This window comes from Bombus vosnesenskii, unplaced genomic scaffold (genome assembly GCF_011952255.1).
Source record: "Bombus vosnesenskii isolate JDL3184/JDL3185 unplaced genomic scaffold, Bvos_JDL3184-5_v1.1 scf7180000013267, whole genome shotgun sequence".
Lineage (NCBI taxonomy): Eukaryota > Metazoa > Arthropoda > Insecta > Hymenoptera > Apidae > Bombus > Bombus vosnesenskii.
In genome coordinates, this window is record NW_022882927.1 from 161,343 (window position 1) to 173,379 (window position 12,037).

General features: G+C 40.8%; 2 protein-coding genes across 3 annotated transcripts in view; one reads left to right on the plus strand and one right to left on the minus strand.

Moving 5' to 3' along the window:
• The window catches only part of LOC117230454 (cadherin-99C), a 76,385-nt gene that overhangs the window by 15,847 nt on the left and 48,501 nt on the right, over positions 1–12,037 (plus strand). The gene's annotated exons all lie outside the window — the stretch shown is intronic.
• LOC117230456 (uncharacterized protein C15orf61 homolog) lies at positions 624–4,760 on the minus strand. 2 transcript variants are annotated; one of them, XM_033487936.1, is made up of 5 exons: positions 4,468–4,760; positions 2,991–3,196; positions 2,240–2,483; positions 1,846–2,008; positions 624–986 (listed from the first exon to the last, which is right to left on the minus strand). In XM_033487936.1, exons 2-4 carry the CDS (start codon positions 3,090–3,092, stop codon positions 1,881–1,883), a joined length of 474 nt encoding a protein of 157 aa, XP_033343827.1. In that variant the 5' UTR covers positions 3,093–3,196; positions 4,468–4,760; the 3' UTR covers positions 624–986; positions 1,846–1,880. The 2 variants fall into 2 exon arrangements, with proteins under 2 accessions (XP_033343827.1, XP_033343828.1); XM_033487937.1 differs by lacking the exon at positions 4,468–4,760 and adding an exon at positions 3,353–3,963.

A 12,037-nucleotide genomic window follows, 5' to 3' on the forward strand; every position in this document is an offset into this window, starting at 1 on the left:
TGGCTTAAGAGTGTACGGTACCTACAACCTCTAACTTTAAGTTACTCTTTTTCGACGTAATTAAGTCCATCAAACCTGTTAATCTCAAGCACCGACTACAATTGCACACCTCTTTTCAATCGGAATAAATTTTTCAATTTATCATCGACTTGCTAAATCGTATTACACGCATCGATGATTCTTTGATAATTTTTTATACTCGAAGTAAAACAAAGTAAGTTTGAGTCTTACTCGTTAATTATCTAATTGTCTATATATTGGGTTAACAGAGACATCCACAGTAGGATATATGCATACGTATATGATTTATAAAAAAAGTCTGCTTGAAAAAATCGATACTAACGATAGACGATAAATGATAGATGTACGATATACACGTTACTCGATATTAGTAATAACTTTCCGAAGGTAAGCGATTGAAAGGACTTATCGTAGTTTCGAAGAATTTATTCGAACAAGTTGATAGCGTTATTACTTTAGAGAGGAAAAATGAAACACGTATGAACGATACCTAGTTCTAGGAAAAAGTACAGCTTCCTTTACGGCGCAGCAGTACCGTCATCGAAACGGGATGTGGTTAAGTTCAAGGAGCCAATATAAATATGTTAGATTTATCGGACATGTAATAAAAGTACGAGTTGTTGTATTTGAATATTTATGACAAGCTGTATTTTACGTCGAATGGTGGCAGGAAGTACGTCCAATCACCAACGCTTGTTGTCCTTTCGAAAGGTGATGTCTCTGCTCGCGGTCGAGTAAAGCGCTGTGACAACGACATAACGTATAACGCGTATCGAGCCTTCGATAAGACGATTCTAGATATCGCGATAGTCGCTAGGATGGCTTGGCATTAGGCAGCGATACCAGTAGGTCGAAGGTTGCTGATGTGGCGTACAAAAGCTGCGCAACAGGTACAGATCTTCCTCGGTGAAAGTTCTTTCGCCATGTTCCGACGCGTGTCGTCATCTCCGTCGAGTGAAAGTCATCTGTTAATTAAATCTTTTATTTGTGCCTTATCGAGAAAACTCGGTGCCAGTTGTTAATCTTTTCGCTAAAGTTTCTACGCGATTCTAAAACTATGCGATTCTTCGTTATTAATCATCGACACTAAGATATCGAGTCTTATCTAGAAGTTGGATCTTTTGTACAAATATTTCTAATTTTTTCAAATTGTTTAACCAATTCTCGTTCAGCTGGCTCAAGAAATTCCTTCGACCGCGCGTCGTTAAACGATTGTTCGGCAGTCGTGAGTTAATTATTTATCAAATGAATTATTAATGCGATGAAACGGAACTTGCCGCGTCTCGGGCGCGTTGCGATTGTCTCTTATTGTATTGCTCTTTACGCGACGTCATAAAAGGAACATTAGTCATCGTAGGTCAGGAACGCGATCGCTGTATATCAAACGCAAGCCGAATCTAAATCACGAGTTTCGCGCTTTATTGTCTTCGAATCAGTCATCGTCGGGTCATTAGGTGCTTGCCAATAAACGTGCACGGTTCCTTTTTACGCAGTAGGAAATGCTATTATCTTCCCTAAAAGTCGAGTCAACGGATAGATGTCTATCACCTCATTCAAATGCACCGATATAGTCGTACATTTGTACATGCAGCTACTTAATTTGGATTCATAATTTTAATAAATGCAATTGCACGACGGAACGGAATACGTTCCGTCATAAATATTCTAGCTAAACGTCGGTTGAGTAAAACGGCAGATTTTATAATCGAAGACCGTTTGGAACGTAACTCGTGTGTGTGTGTGTGTGTGTGTATGCATGCGTACGAATACGTTAAATTCTATAGCCTTTTCATTTGACGTTTTATTTACATCATATAAAATTACCTTTAATTAATACAATGTGTACATCTACGTGTATATCAGTACATGGAACCTTTGTCCTCGGGCAGTAAGAAATATATCACTACGTTTCCTTGGGACGTATTCACGATTTCTCGGTGTCTGATCAATAAAATTGCTGCCAGTCCATACATTAATGTAGGTATACCTGATAGGATAAGAAATAAGATCTGAAATAGCTAATCGTCGTTAATTATAGTGGCGAGACGCCACGCCAGGCGTCGAATCTCCGCCGTGTACTTTCTTCGGTATCTTTGGATGGAAAAAATGTGAACGAAGGTAAAGGACGGATGGATCGTGGAAGAATGACGATGAGCGCGTATCGACGTGGCGAGGCACCCTTTTATTTTTGATAAATACGGTATGAGAAAATGTATACCAAGGTTCAGAAGCTTGATCGCCTTGAAAAATTTGTCCTCGGCGCTGAGGTCCTGTCGTGGCCTCTTGGTACAGTGATATTTGATGTATGGAAAGCAGCCGGTTCTAAGTACATGATAATTGCTGTTGCCTACTGGCCAATTGAAGTGGGACATCCCTCTTTGATCGTTCACAACGTCGGCATACTTGACAAAATACGAAGTCCATGGTGGCTCGTTCGTTTGCAGGAGATAACTTGTTAAGACCTGTTTGTACCGTAATGACAGCGAGTTACTTTGTATTCCCTCGTCTATCTGTTTTACCAATGTCCATTTCGTCGATCGTTTACAGCTATGGCATTATAGGATGGCATTATGGCTCCCGTTACATACCGGTAAGCCTCGATTATCAGCTCACGCGTCTCGTTCACGCGGATCGTCATTCGGTATGAAAACGTCGAATTGAACGACGATCTCGAAAGTTTAGTAACTATGTGAAACGAATAAATACTTGCATAGGTAGGAGGTGTCGCGTATCTTGCGCGTGAATCGATAGATTCTTAGGATCTGATCGATCGAGAGTCTCGCGAGAATTCTCATGGTAATCGACTGCAGTTCAATAGGAAGGGAAATTCTCGGAAACGGTAGTCGGTTTTGCGCGACAGTGCCGACACCGAATGTCGTATGTAAGTACGTACGTGCGTGCTTGGTGCGGAGGATCGGGCAACGATCGACGAAAAAGAAACTCGATGTAAAACTGAGTACGAAACTTGCCTCGGATGCCGAGGGTTTGGTCTTTTTGGAAGCAATCTTCAGCCAAGTACCGTACGGACAAACGACGAGTTTCCTTTGTGTGGACAAGACTTTTACAAGCATTCGACCACTGAAATTTTGTCCCAGGTTTCAATCGATCAAGTTCTCCTAAGAAATTTCATGTTTCTTCCTGTCTGCTCGAAGTCTCAATCTCAGCGTGAAACGACCTGCAATCGCACGATTTATTCGAGTTTGGTTTTCTTTGATGAACTTTGCGATCTTACGAGAAAGCGCGTCTATAGATAGATAGGCGCACCTGCGATCTAGAGAACTGTGCCATATACATACGTACTACCAACATATACATATACGTAGTACGTTACCTATGTATCGACTGTTTGCAATGGCTATATACAGGGTGACCCACGCAACTAGGACTAACCGAGGAACAGGCTCTATCTATAATCTATAATCCATAGAATGGCGAGACAAAAGTTTCAACAGTTTGCTTTCAAATAACATACTTTGCTCGTATCGTTTATCGTTATTGGTTCAAATATGTAAATATGAAAAATTTCCCTTTCCTTCGAGTCGTTGGTAATTGGCCGTTAGCCAATAGACAAAGCTTTCTCGTGCTGTTGTTGGCGTTCATCCTGTAGAATGCAGAATATAGAACACCGTACGTTGAATGTATCCTATCTCTGTACGTGTAAGGAAAGTAACCAGCGAGCCTGTTCGGTTCGCGAGTTTCTCGTGGCACGTTGTATTCTACCTTTCTAAAATAAATCCATGGCGAGTGCCATGCAAAATGTCAAGGTTAACGGGGATCAATTTGATCGGCTAGTGGAAAATCATTTCGAAGCAGATTTCGGTGCATTCGTCTGCATTCGCGAACCATGATCGTGTTAGCATAAATACTTGTACAGTAACCGATTGCTATTTTTTCTGTCAACCATTAGATATTCTTATAGTAGCGTTTTTTTAATACACTTTACTTTTGCTACGTTAATAGCACGATAATACCACGTTTAATTCGCGTATTTGATAAAATAACTATAGATTTCGAAACGATAAAGCATTCTAACGTTTATATTGTTACAACTGTTGTACACTTTCTGTACAAAAATTATCTTTAAATATCTCTTTCGATCGATTGTCGGGAAATATGTACGTAGTTATCTAAATCAGTTGTTTTAATATATATGTTATATGTTAATTATGTATTAATTTAATTTTTATACTATTTTATACTATAATTTTTATACAAGTGTGCTGTTCTTCAATGCATCCAAGTGAAACGTCTTTTTACGGAGGAAATACGCGTCATACTACGTAATGTAATTCGGCAATACGTGAGAATAGCGTTCTAACATTCTAAATTTACATGGAAGTTGCATTAAATTAACGGAAATTGATGGATGTTGGCAATTTTCTGCACCTGTTTGAAATATCGTGGCCACTACTCTGGCCGTTGCTGAGGTAAAGCGCTTTTACTCACGTTTCGTCGCATGCGCAAGAAACTCGCACTCTCGGGTTGCGAAGAAATGTACACGTCTCAACGTGTTACATCCGTACTTCGGGATTCACGATTCACGTTGCTTTTAACGTAGATCTCTTCGTTCAATGGTATTCCACGTATTCGCAATTCTATGTGTATAACGTGCATAGATGATACGCATATGTGTATATACATACGTCGATCACGAAAGGAATTATACGCGAAGTGACTGGTTGTATTATTAGGTCAACTGGTTCTGGCGCTACCATCGGTGTACAGTGTACATATTGATCTTCCGTGGCGGTCTTTTCGAATCTTCTTAAGTTACGTAGATCTCATAATTATTAAACACCGCTGATAGAATTGATTCTTCTTTCGTGTGAGTGATCGACATCGTTAAATATTATATATATAATTTATTTAGACGGCAGAGAGTTACAAGTGTTATCACATCTGTGTGAGATTATGCTATCACTTTTATATTTCAGTTATATTTTATATTTAATATTTGCAGAATAACGATAGTGTTCGTGACAACGACCATTTGTCTGTGTTATATTATTTATATTCAACAGCCTAAAAGGGATAATGATTACACGAAACGTTCTTGTATGAATAGAACACCTGTACGTATATACTTGAGTATTATGATCTATGTATGTTTCTAGCGAGATTGGAAAAGTATGTGCAACGAATCGTTATTATTATATATTGGTTACTTTGATATTAGGTATTTGAAAAGAGCAATCGCTTGGCAACTGTCGTTTCGTAAAATCGCTATCTCAGCGTAGTGAGAAAGCTTGAACTCGAAGTCGATTCGCGATGACGTCGACTGTTCACTGATCGTTTTCAATTTCTTTTTTGTTTCGACTAGGTTCCGTGTGTAACCTAGCGACGGTAACGGAGCAAGTAATCATCGTTACATCGGTATCTCGATAAAGACGATCAGAGTGTCGCGATGGTTGATCGTTCGATTCTTGGTCTAAGTGTCCAAGCTCGAATCGCTATAGAATTCGTTCGACCTACTACTATTGGCTTGGCAACTAAGCGATTGCGGATTTTGTTATTAGGTGGTATTGACAAAATCCGTAATCGCTTAATTACCCAATACTACCAACTACTACACCCAGCATCGTTTACACGTACGATATGTATAATATATAATGCCTCGTTTTATAAATTATCATGTATTTTTATTAACGGTGGCTCGTTTTGTATTTATTTATATACACAACTGCGATATTGATAGCAGAGTTAGCCGGCTGATCGTCGCGCGTCACATCATATTATGAAAAATGTAGGAAAAAAGATACGAGTCCGTTTGCTTTACATACGTAAAAGAAGCATCGTTATGATACTGGATTTCGTCTATGTGCTAATCAGATTCGCTGAACGAGAAATATTTATTTCACCGTGGCTACACCGGTTTACGATTATATTACGGGCTAATCGAAATCGACTAAATCATCGCGAGGATCGTAATTATCTCCCTTGGATGAGATTCACTGATCGAAGAGTAAACGGAGGTGGAAGAATCTCATAGCGCGCCTATTTGTCCGCGAAAGGATTCGGAGGACTATTACCGAGAATAAAAATAGATATGCGATATTTGTAGGAAACATTGGTTCATAATATTCGCATCGAAGTAACAAAATCAATCAGTAAGAATTTATTTTCTTTTCGCATTACTTTGTCAAAATTTGGTTACATAAGATGCAAATGAATGGTCATTGTATTCGAGTTTCTCGTGCTTCCTACTAGCCGTAATTACATCCGAATATACATTTCTGCGAAAAATAGCTGTTGGTTGGAGAGTTTCGCAGAAACACGATGCCGCTGGTCGGCTTGTATTTCTGGGACATTCTATTTGCGTATATTTACGTTTATCTCGATGGACATATTCTTATGCGATGTGCGATATGCGATATGCGAGCCTCTGTTGGGGAAAGACGCGTGTGCACTCGGAGCCACGCACGGCAAATATCAAGGTCATGATACGTTGCTTACTTCGATGGACGTCTACGAGTCCGCGATATACATAAACGATGTAACCGCCATGCGCCTCTTCGGTTGAGCTTGCCCCTTCGTTATACGCAGCACACATTCGTATATGGATCTAGGTGTATTCGTTCGGAATTGAAAATCCCAGCCGCCAGAACACGTGCTTAACGGGACGACTGAAGGGACGTCCTCGTCTCAACGTCTGACGTCGCGTCGCGATCTGGTGTCGCGCCGCGTCCGGTTCCGCCTTTCCTTTAAATATACAGAATACAGCGGCGAAACGGTATTTTTCGTTGTAAATTGCAGCGGACTGGCTGGTCGTTTCTTGGCACATTCGATCAACCATGTTTGCAGAAGGTCTGACAGTTTTTACGTATATCGGCGGACCTGACGAACTTGGTGACGCAGATAGATTGTACAGCGAGTACGATGGCGTTACTCGCGATGAGAACGACATGTAATCGCATAAATTTCAATTGTTGAACGTTTGAAAGTTTCGCTGGTTTGTTAACACTTTGCTATCACGTCGTCGAGTTTCTAAGAAATTTGCTCCAACTATGAGCGCAAGTTTCTAGCGAGTTCATTAGTTAGGGAAAGTTATACCGTATATGAATAATTGGAAACTTAAATCCTGAAAATGCGTAGCTCTCATTTCTATCTATTTTGTAGCAAAAGTCTGGCGTTAGTTGAAACTTAACGTTAATACAGTTTCAATACAATTCGATTTACGTGTGATTTAAAAGCAATATATAATACTTATATTTGATTCAATTGTGGATGACTTATTGAGATTCAAACTGATCACGTATAATTTATTCGACGATGTTATTTCTAGTCAACGTTTAGAGTCAGGATGGCGATATTCGCCTATCTTCCTCAAACTTTCAGCAAGATTAACGACACCTAGTTCCTCTCCTCGCTTATTATTCTCGGGCCATGAATTATCATGTCTGTTGCGTTCATTTAGCGGGTTCTAAAGTTTATATACTAGAATGTTGCTGTTTGGTGTTCGTTTTTCAGTGGGTCTACACACATGCCCCGAAGGCCCAAACATGTATTACCATAATTTAAAGTCTAAAGTCTCGTAGAGAAAAACGGAGAAGGAGAAGTATTAAAGGAGTATTAAAGTATGCTGGCGCTCTGTCGGTTTAACGTGGCCGCGAGAGGTGCAGAAACGAGAAAGCCTTTGACTGAAAATGTTGCGTTTACATAATGAAATTTGTTGGCGAGAATTTAACGACGGCTCCCCTGGCCGGATGCTAAGAATCTTTTTGTTGGTCATTGCGGTATCGCGAACAACATGCGGTTCGTGGTTAGACGCGGATGCAACCAAAGAATCACAAACGGATTTGCTTTCCATCCTAAGAGCCGGCTGTTCTGTCTTACCTTGCTATTCCTTCTATACGCTTTCATCTTTGCTCTTTTCCTTTCTTATCCTCGCGCGAACGAGGTTCGAGCAATGGCAAAATGCATTTTTTTAATTTATATCCTTTTCGAAACGCGATCAGTCCGATTCTCTTACAAGTTTACCAAGTCTACCGGCCCGTTCATTTGTTTTCTCAGTTTTAATATTTTAATATTATCCGTAAAGTTTTAATATTATCCGTTAACGTTCTCTTAAGTGTTAAATCGACGTATGTATTAGTAGTAGTATATCTTCGCAACCACGTCGAACGATTTCGAACAACTTGACTTTTAGTTTGCGTTTACGCTCGTTAACGTAGCAATTTTTCTTCCTTTAAGATCGTTTGAATTCAGACAACCTAACTGTCAGCGAGAAGCTTCGGGAAGAGGGAAAAATAATTGTATTTATTATTATAAGTAACGTTATTACGCGAGGCACAATTTCCATTTGCTGTGGTAATACGTATCGTTCTGGCAGTGCTTTCAGTTTCTGTTTCTCTCTTTCTCATTATCGATGTTATTCCGTGGCGCGATAGCTAGATCGGAATGACACGCCGATTTCGCCGAAACTCCTTCACGGTCGTTGTTCTTGAGAGCGAGAGCCTACCTTTTGATCCCTTCGAATGGATGATATCGTAAACCACACACGAAGATAATCGCCGGTTGCGTGGCATCGCGTCGTGTCGTGTCGCTTCGTGGTGTTTCTGCGCGTGCGAATGCCGCCGTATCGCGTAAGTTCTGACGGGAAAGCGAAGACGGCTGGAATTTTGCGTCGTAAAATTCCATCAACGCGCTGCTCTCGCGAGAAGAACGATAAACTCGCGCGTGTTTCGTGCAACGGTTTCTTCGTTCCTTCGCTTTCAACCCTCGACATCGAATTCCACAAATATCGCTATCACTCGTAACGAAGTTTCACACGGTCCACCTATATGTAATTACGAGCTGTCGAAATCCTCCCGGTTTCAGTTGCTATTGTTCTTTCAATGGACAAGCCGTTAGGTAATGAGCTGTGTTTTGTAACGGGAGTAAAAGGTACTCGGTATCGTTGCGTAAATATCACTTATTAGTTATGAATTGATACCAAACGAGGAAATGGAGATGGAGATGCAGTCTTTTTTAAAATTAAATAATTACTTTCCGAGTAAAGTTTTTCGGACAATTCGTCCGTACGTTTGCGTTCGTGGACTTTGGATCGCTGCGATAGAAGCATCTACCGTAAAAGGTCGGCGATTACTCCGTACGCGTAATAAATGCTTTGCAATGTTGGTCCGATAGCCCCGAGTTCCGACCCAACTCTTCTCTTTCTAGTGCGTATTATCGCGAAGCACTCGGGACCACTCGCTAGAGAAACGTATATATCACGAAGAATGTAAGTACGGTGCGTGAAAGAAAAGGATGCATCTTTTATCTTGTCGAGAGATCAACGTCGTACGAGTATAACGCGTAGCTGTCGTCATCGCGAAACACTATGCATGCCCTCGTTCTGTATGCGCGGGCGAGAATTGCAGGTGCGTGGGCAAAATCGAACGGACCTCGTTACCAAGATGAATGGAAAAGGAACACGTTTGGATGCCCGGCGGATTTTTATTCGCTTCGCTTCTTACCACCGATCGAGAGTTTCACGCCGGCATATAGTAACTGTCCCTCTCCGTGTATTATGAAAGCTTATCGAATTACGAAACGCTTTGTATTTTTGTAGCACGTAATCGCTTTACATAGTTTCTGAAAAATAGTTTGTTAGATATTCGCAAATGATAAATAGAAAAGGCGCTTTTTCTTTCTTTTTTTTTTCCTTTTTTTAGGATAACGTTGAATCAACGTGTCCATGATTGGTATGATTTTGGCTAGGACGTTCGATTATATTCGTCAAATCGAAAGTCGTTTCATTTCGGTCTTTGTAAAAGGTTTTCAATGTTAAGCGACCAAGTTCTCGAGAAAATATCTTGGAAAAATTACGTCGTATAAATACATATGATTTATGAAGATTATGCCGGACGATCGTATGCCGGACGGATGTTTTACGGTGCTGTTGGCATTCGCGTCGACGCGACTTTGTCGATCACGGTGGCAGTCGCGACCTTTGATATCGCATCGTTCTTTTCATCGTTTTGGATCGTTGAAACGGCGATCGCAATCGTGGATGGTCGTTGCTGGCTTCGTTCATCTTTCAAGGTTTCGTAGTTTGTCTGTTATCGATCGAATAGATTTCCTTTTGTGCGTCGGATTTTATTTTCTATTCATCGAGTCCTTTGCGGCAAAAGATGCCGCGCAAATGTCTAGTAGCTCGATAAAGGAATTGTTCGATGGCACGATCAGTGGCAAATTTCTTAGTCAAGAAGGAAGTTACGAGTGGGAACGATCGACGGTAAATTCAATTCAATTTTATTTTTGTCTCCAAGACTAACGTACTTTGATTTTCAGTAGGAACAAAATATCAAACAGTTTCAACGTTATCAAGTTGCCGATTAAGCTTGCGATTTAGGATTATGATGTTTATTATTAGGATTAGGAGGACAGTTTTATGCATGTTGCACGGATTACGGGTTAACGTGCACACGGTGGACCACCACGATATTGTGGTCTCATTACGCCGGGTTTCGTCACGGCTTAAACGCAAACCATGAATCCAGGTCACTCGCGCAATTCCGTGAGAATTGCAGGAGACAATACGGGCGTAACAATTTTATTTCACCGGTAAATTGGTAGATGCAGATGTAACGTCTGTAGTCGAAGTTGTTGCACAGAAAAGTGAATTTACTTTGTTTCTTATGATATTTGATACTTTAAATGAATTATTTTGGTATTTCTACCTATTTTCTATACGTATCGTTTAATTTGATTTTTATCATTACTTATCGATTACTGTTTAACGTTTGATCGAAGGCAATCGAGTGGTGCGAAGCATGCGTATAGAGTAGAGAACGAGACGTTGGAAATCACCGGCCAGCATCAGTGATATCGCAATAATCCGGTCGTAAAAATGGACAAGATACGTATGTATATAAAAATGTTCCGATATATGTACGTTTGTACATACAGAAATGAAAAGAGAAAAGGAAAAATGCGAGGAAATGTGAAAAGAACTTTATTCCGGCCCATTTTCCTCCAAAGACGATAAGGTATGATGAAAGGAAAGATTTCAAGTGCCTCACCCTGTATACACGAACCGGTCGGCATTCGTGCTTCATATTTCAAGCGCAAAAATACGGCGGCTTAACGTTTCTCGAACAAGAGGTAGAAAAAGAGGCAGTAGAGACTCAGAGGCGCAGGTTTGGTTCTGGCTGCGACCAGAGCGTAAGATGGCACTCGAATGGCTCGCGTCGAGAGACGAGTATCGCGTGCATACGCTTAGAACTGGTTTGCTCGGGCGTACGAGAAACGGTGTCCTTAAAGAAAATGGAAAGGTGGGTCGTGTTCGAGAAGATGCCTTCTATCTTCCCGGGGGCTGTGGCTCGGTCGATCGGTCGTTCGTGCATGCATGCACTGCACACGCAACTCTTGTGTACATGCTTGCTTACGCGGGACGCGACGACACAGTCACGTTACGAGCGATCGTTGCGCTGGTTTCCAGTTTCTATCGAAAGCGTGGCGATGTTTCGTAATTACTCGGTTTGGTCTTTGCGCACGGTCACTGTTCGCTCCGCTCGATTCCAATTATACGCTGTTGACTCGGTTGACTGACGGCCGTCCACTTTACACGCCGATTGAAACGTTCTTCGTCGCTGCGCAAAGGCAAGCCGCTATTGCCAATTTCCGTTGTCGCGAATCTCGCGAGCAAACTTGCTAGCTTTTCACCGATGACGTTATTGATTCTCGAAGGGAACTCGAAAATCTGTTAACAAAGCCGCGTTCGTGCCATTTTCCTTCATTCGGTTTCCTTCATTCACTCTGGCATCGTACAGCGTAATAATAATAATCGTAAGACGTGTAATTATTTTGTACTGATAATTTTGATAAATACAACTGAAATCTCAGTAGAACCTGTAGTTTCGCGGCAGGGAAAGTATATCGAGAAATGTATCTATATCGATCGCTTCAAATTCTTCGAGTTTGATTCCATTGTAAAAAAGAGTAGGTCGATTAAAAATTTACAATAGTTATTCTATAAGGTATAACATTTGTGTACTTTGTTTTAGTTCATAGGTTAATTAATCGTCGTGGTTTA

What these genes read in the sequence shown, in the direction of transcription:
- LOC117230456 (XM_033487936.1), bottom strand. Translation starts at nt 3,092, where the DNA reads ATGCTTGTAAAAGTCTTGTCCACACAAAGGAAACTCGTCGTTTGTCCG. An exon ending in CCAAACCCTCGGCATCCGAG is followed by an intron (nt 2,484 to 2,990) that starts GCAAGTTTCGTA and finishes CGGTACAAACAG; the next exon opens with GTCTTAACAAGTTATCTCCT. An exon ending in GATCAAGCTTCTGAACCTTG is followed by an intron (nt 2,009 to 2,239) that starts GTATACATTTTC and finishes TTATCCTATCAG; the next exon opens with GTATACCTACATTAATGTAT.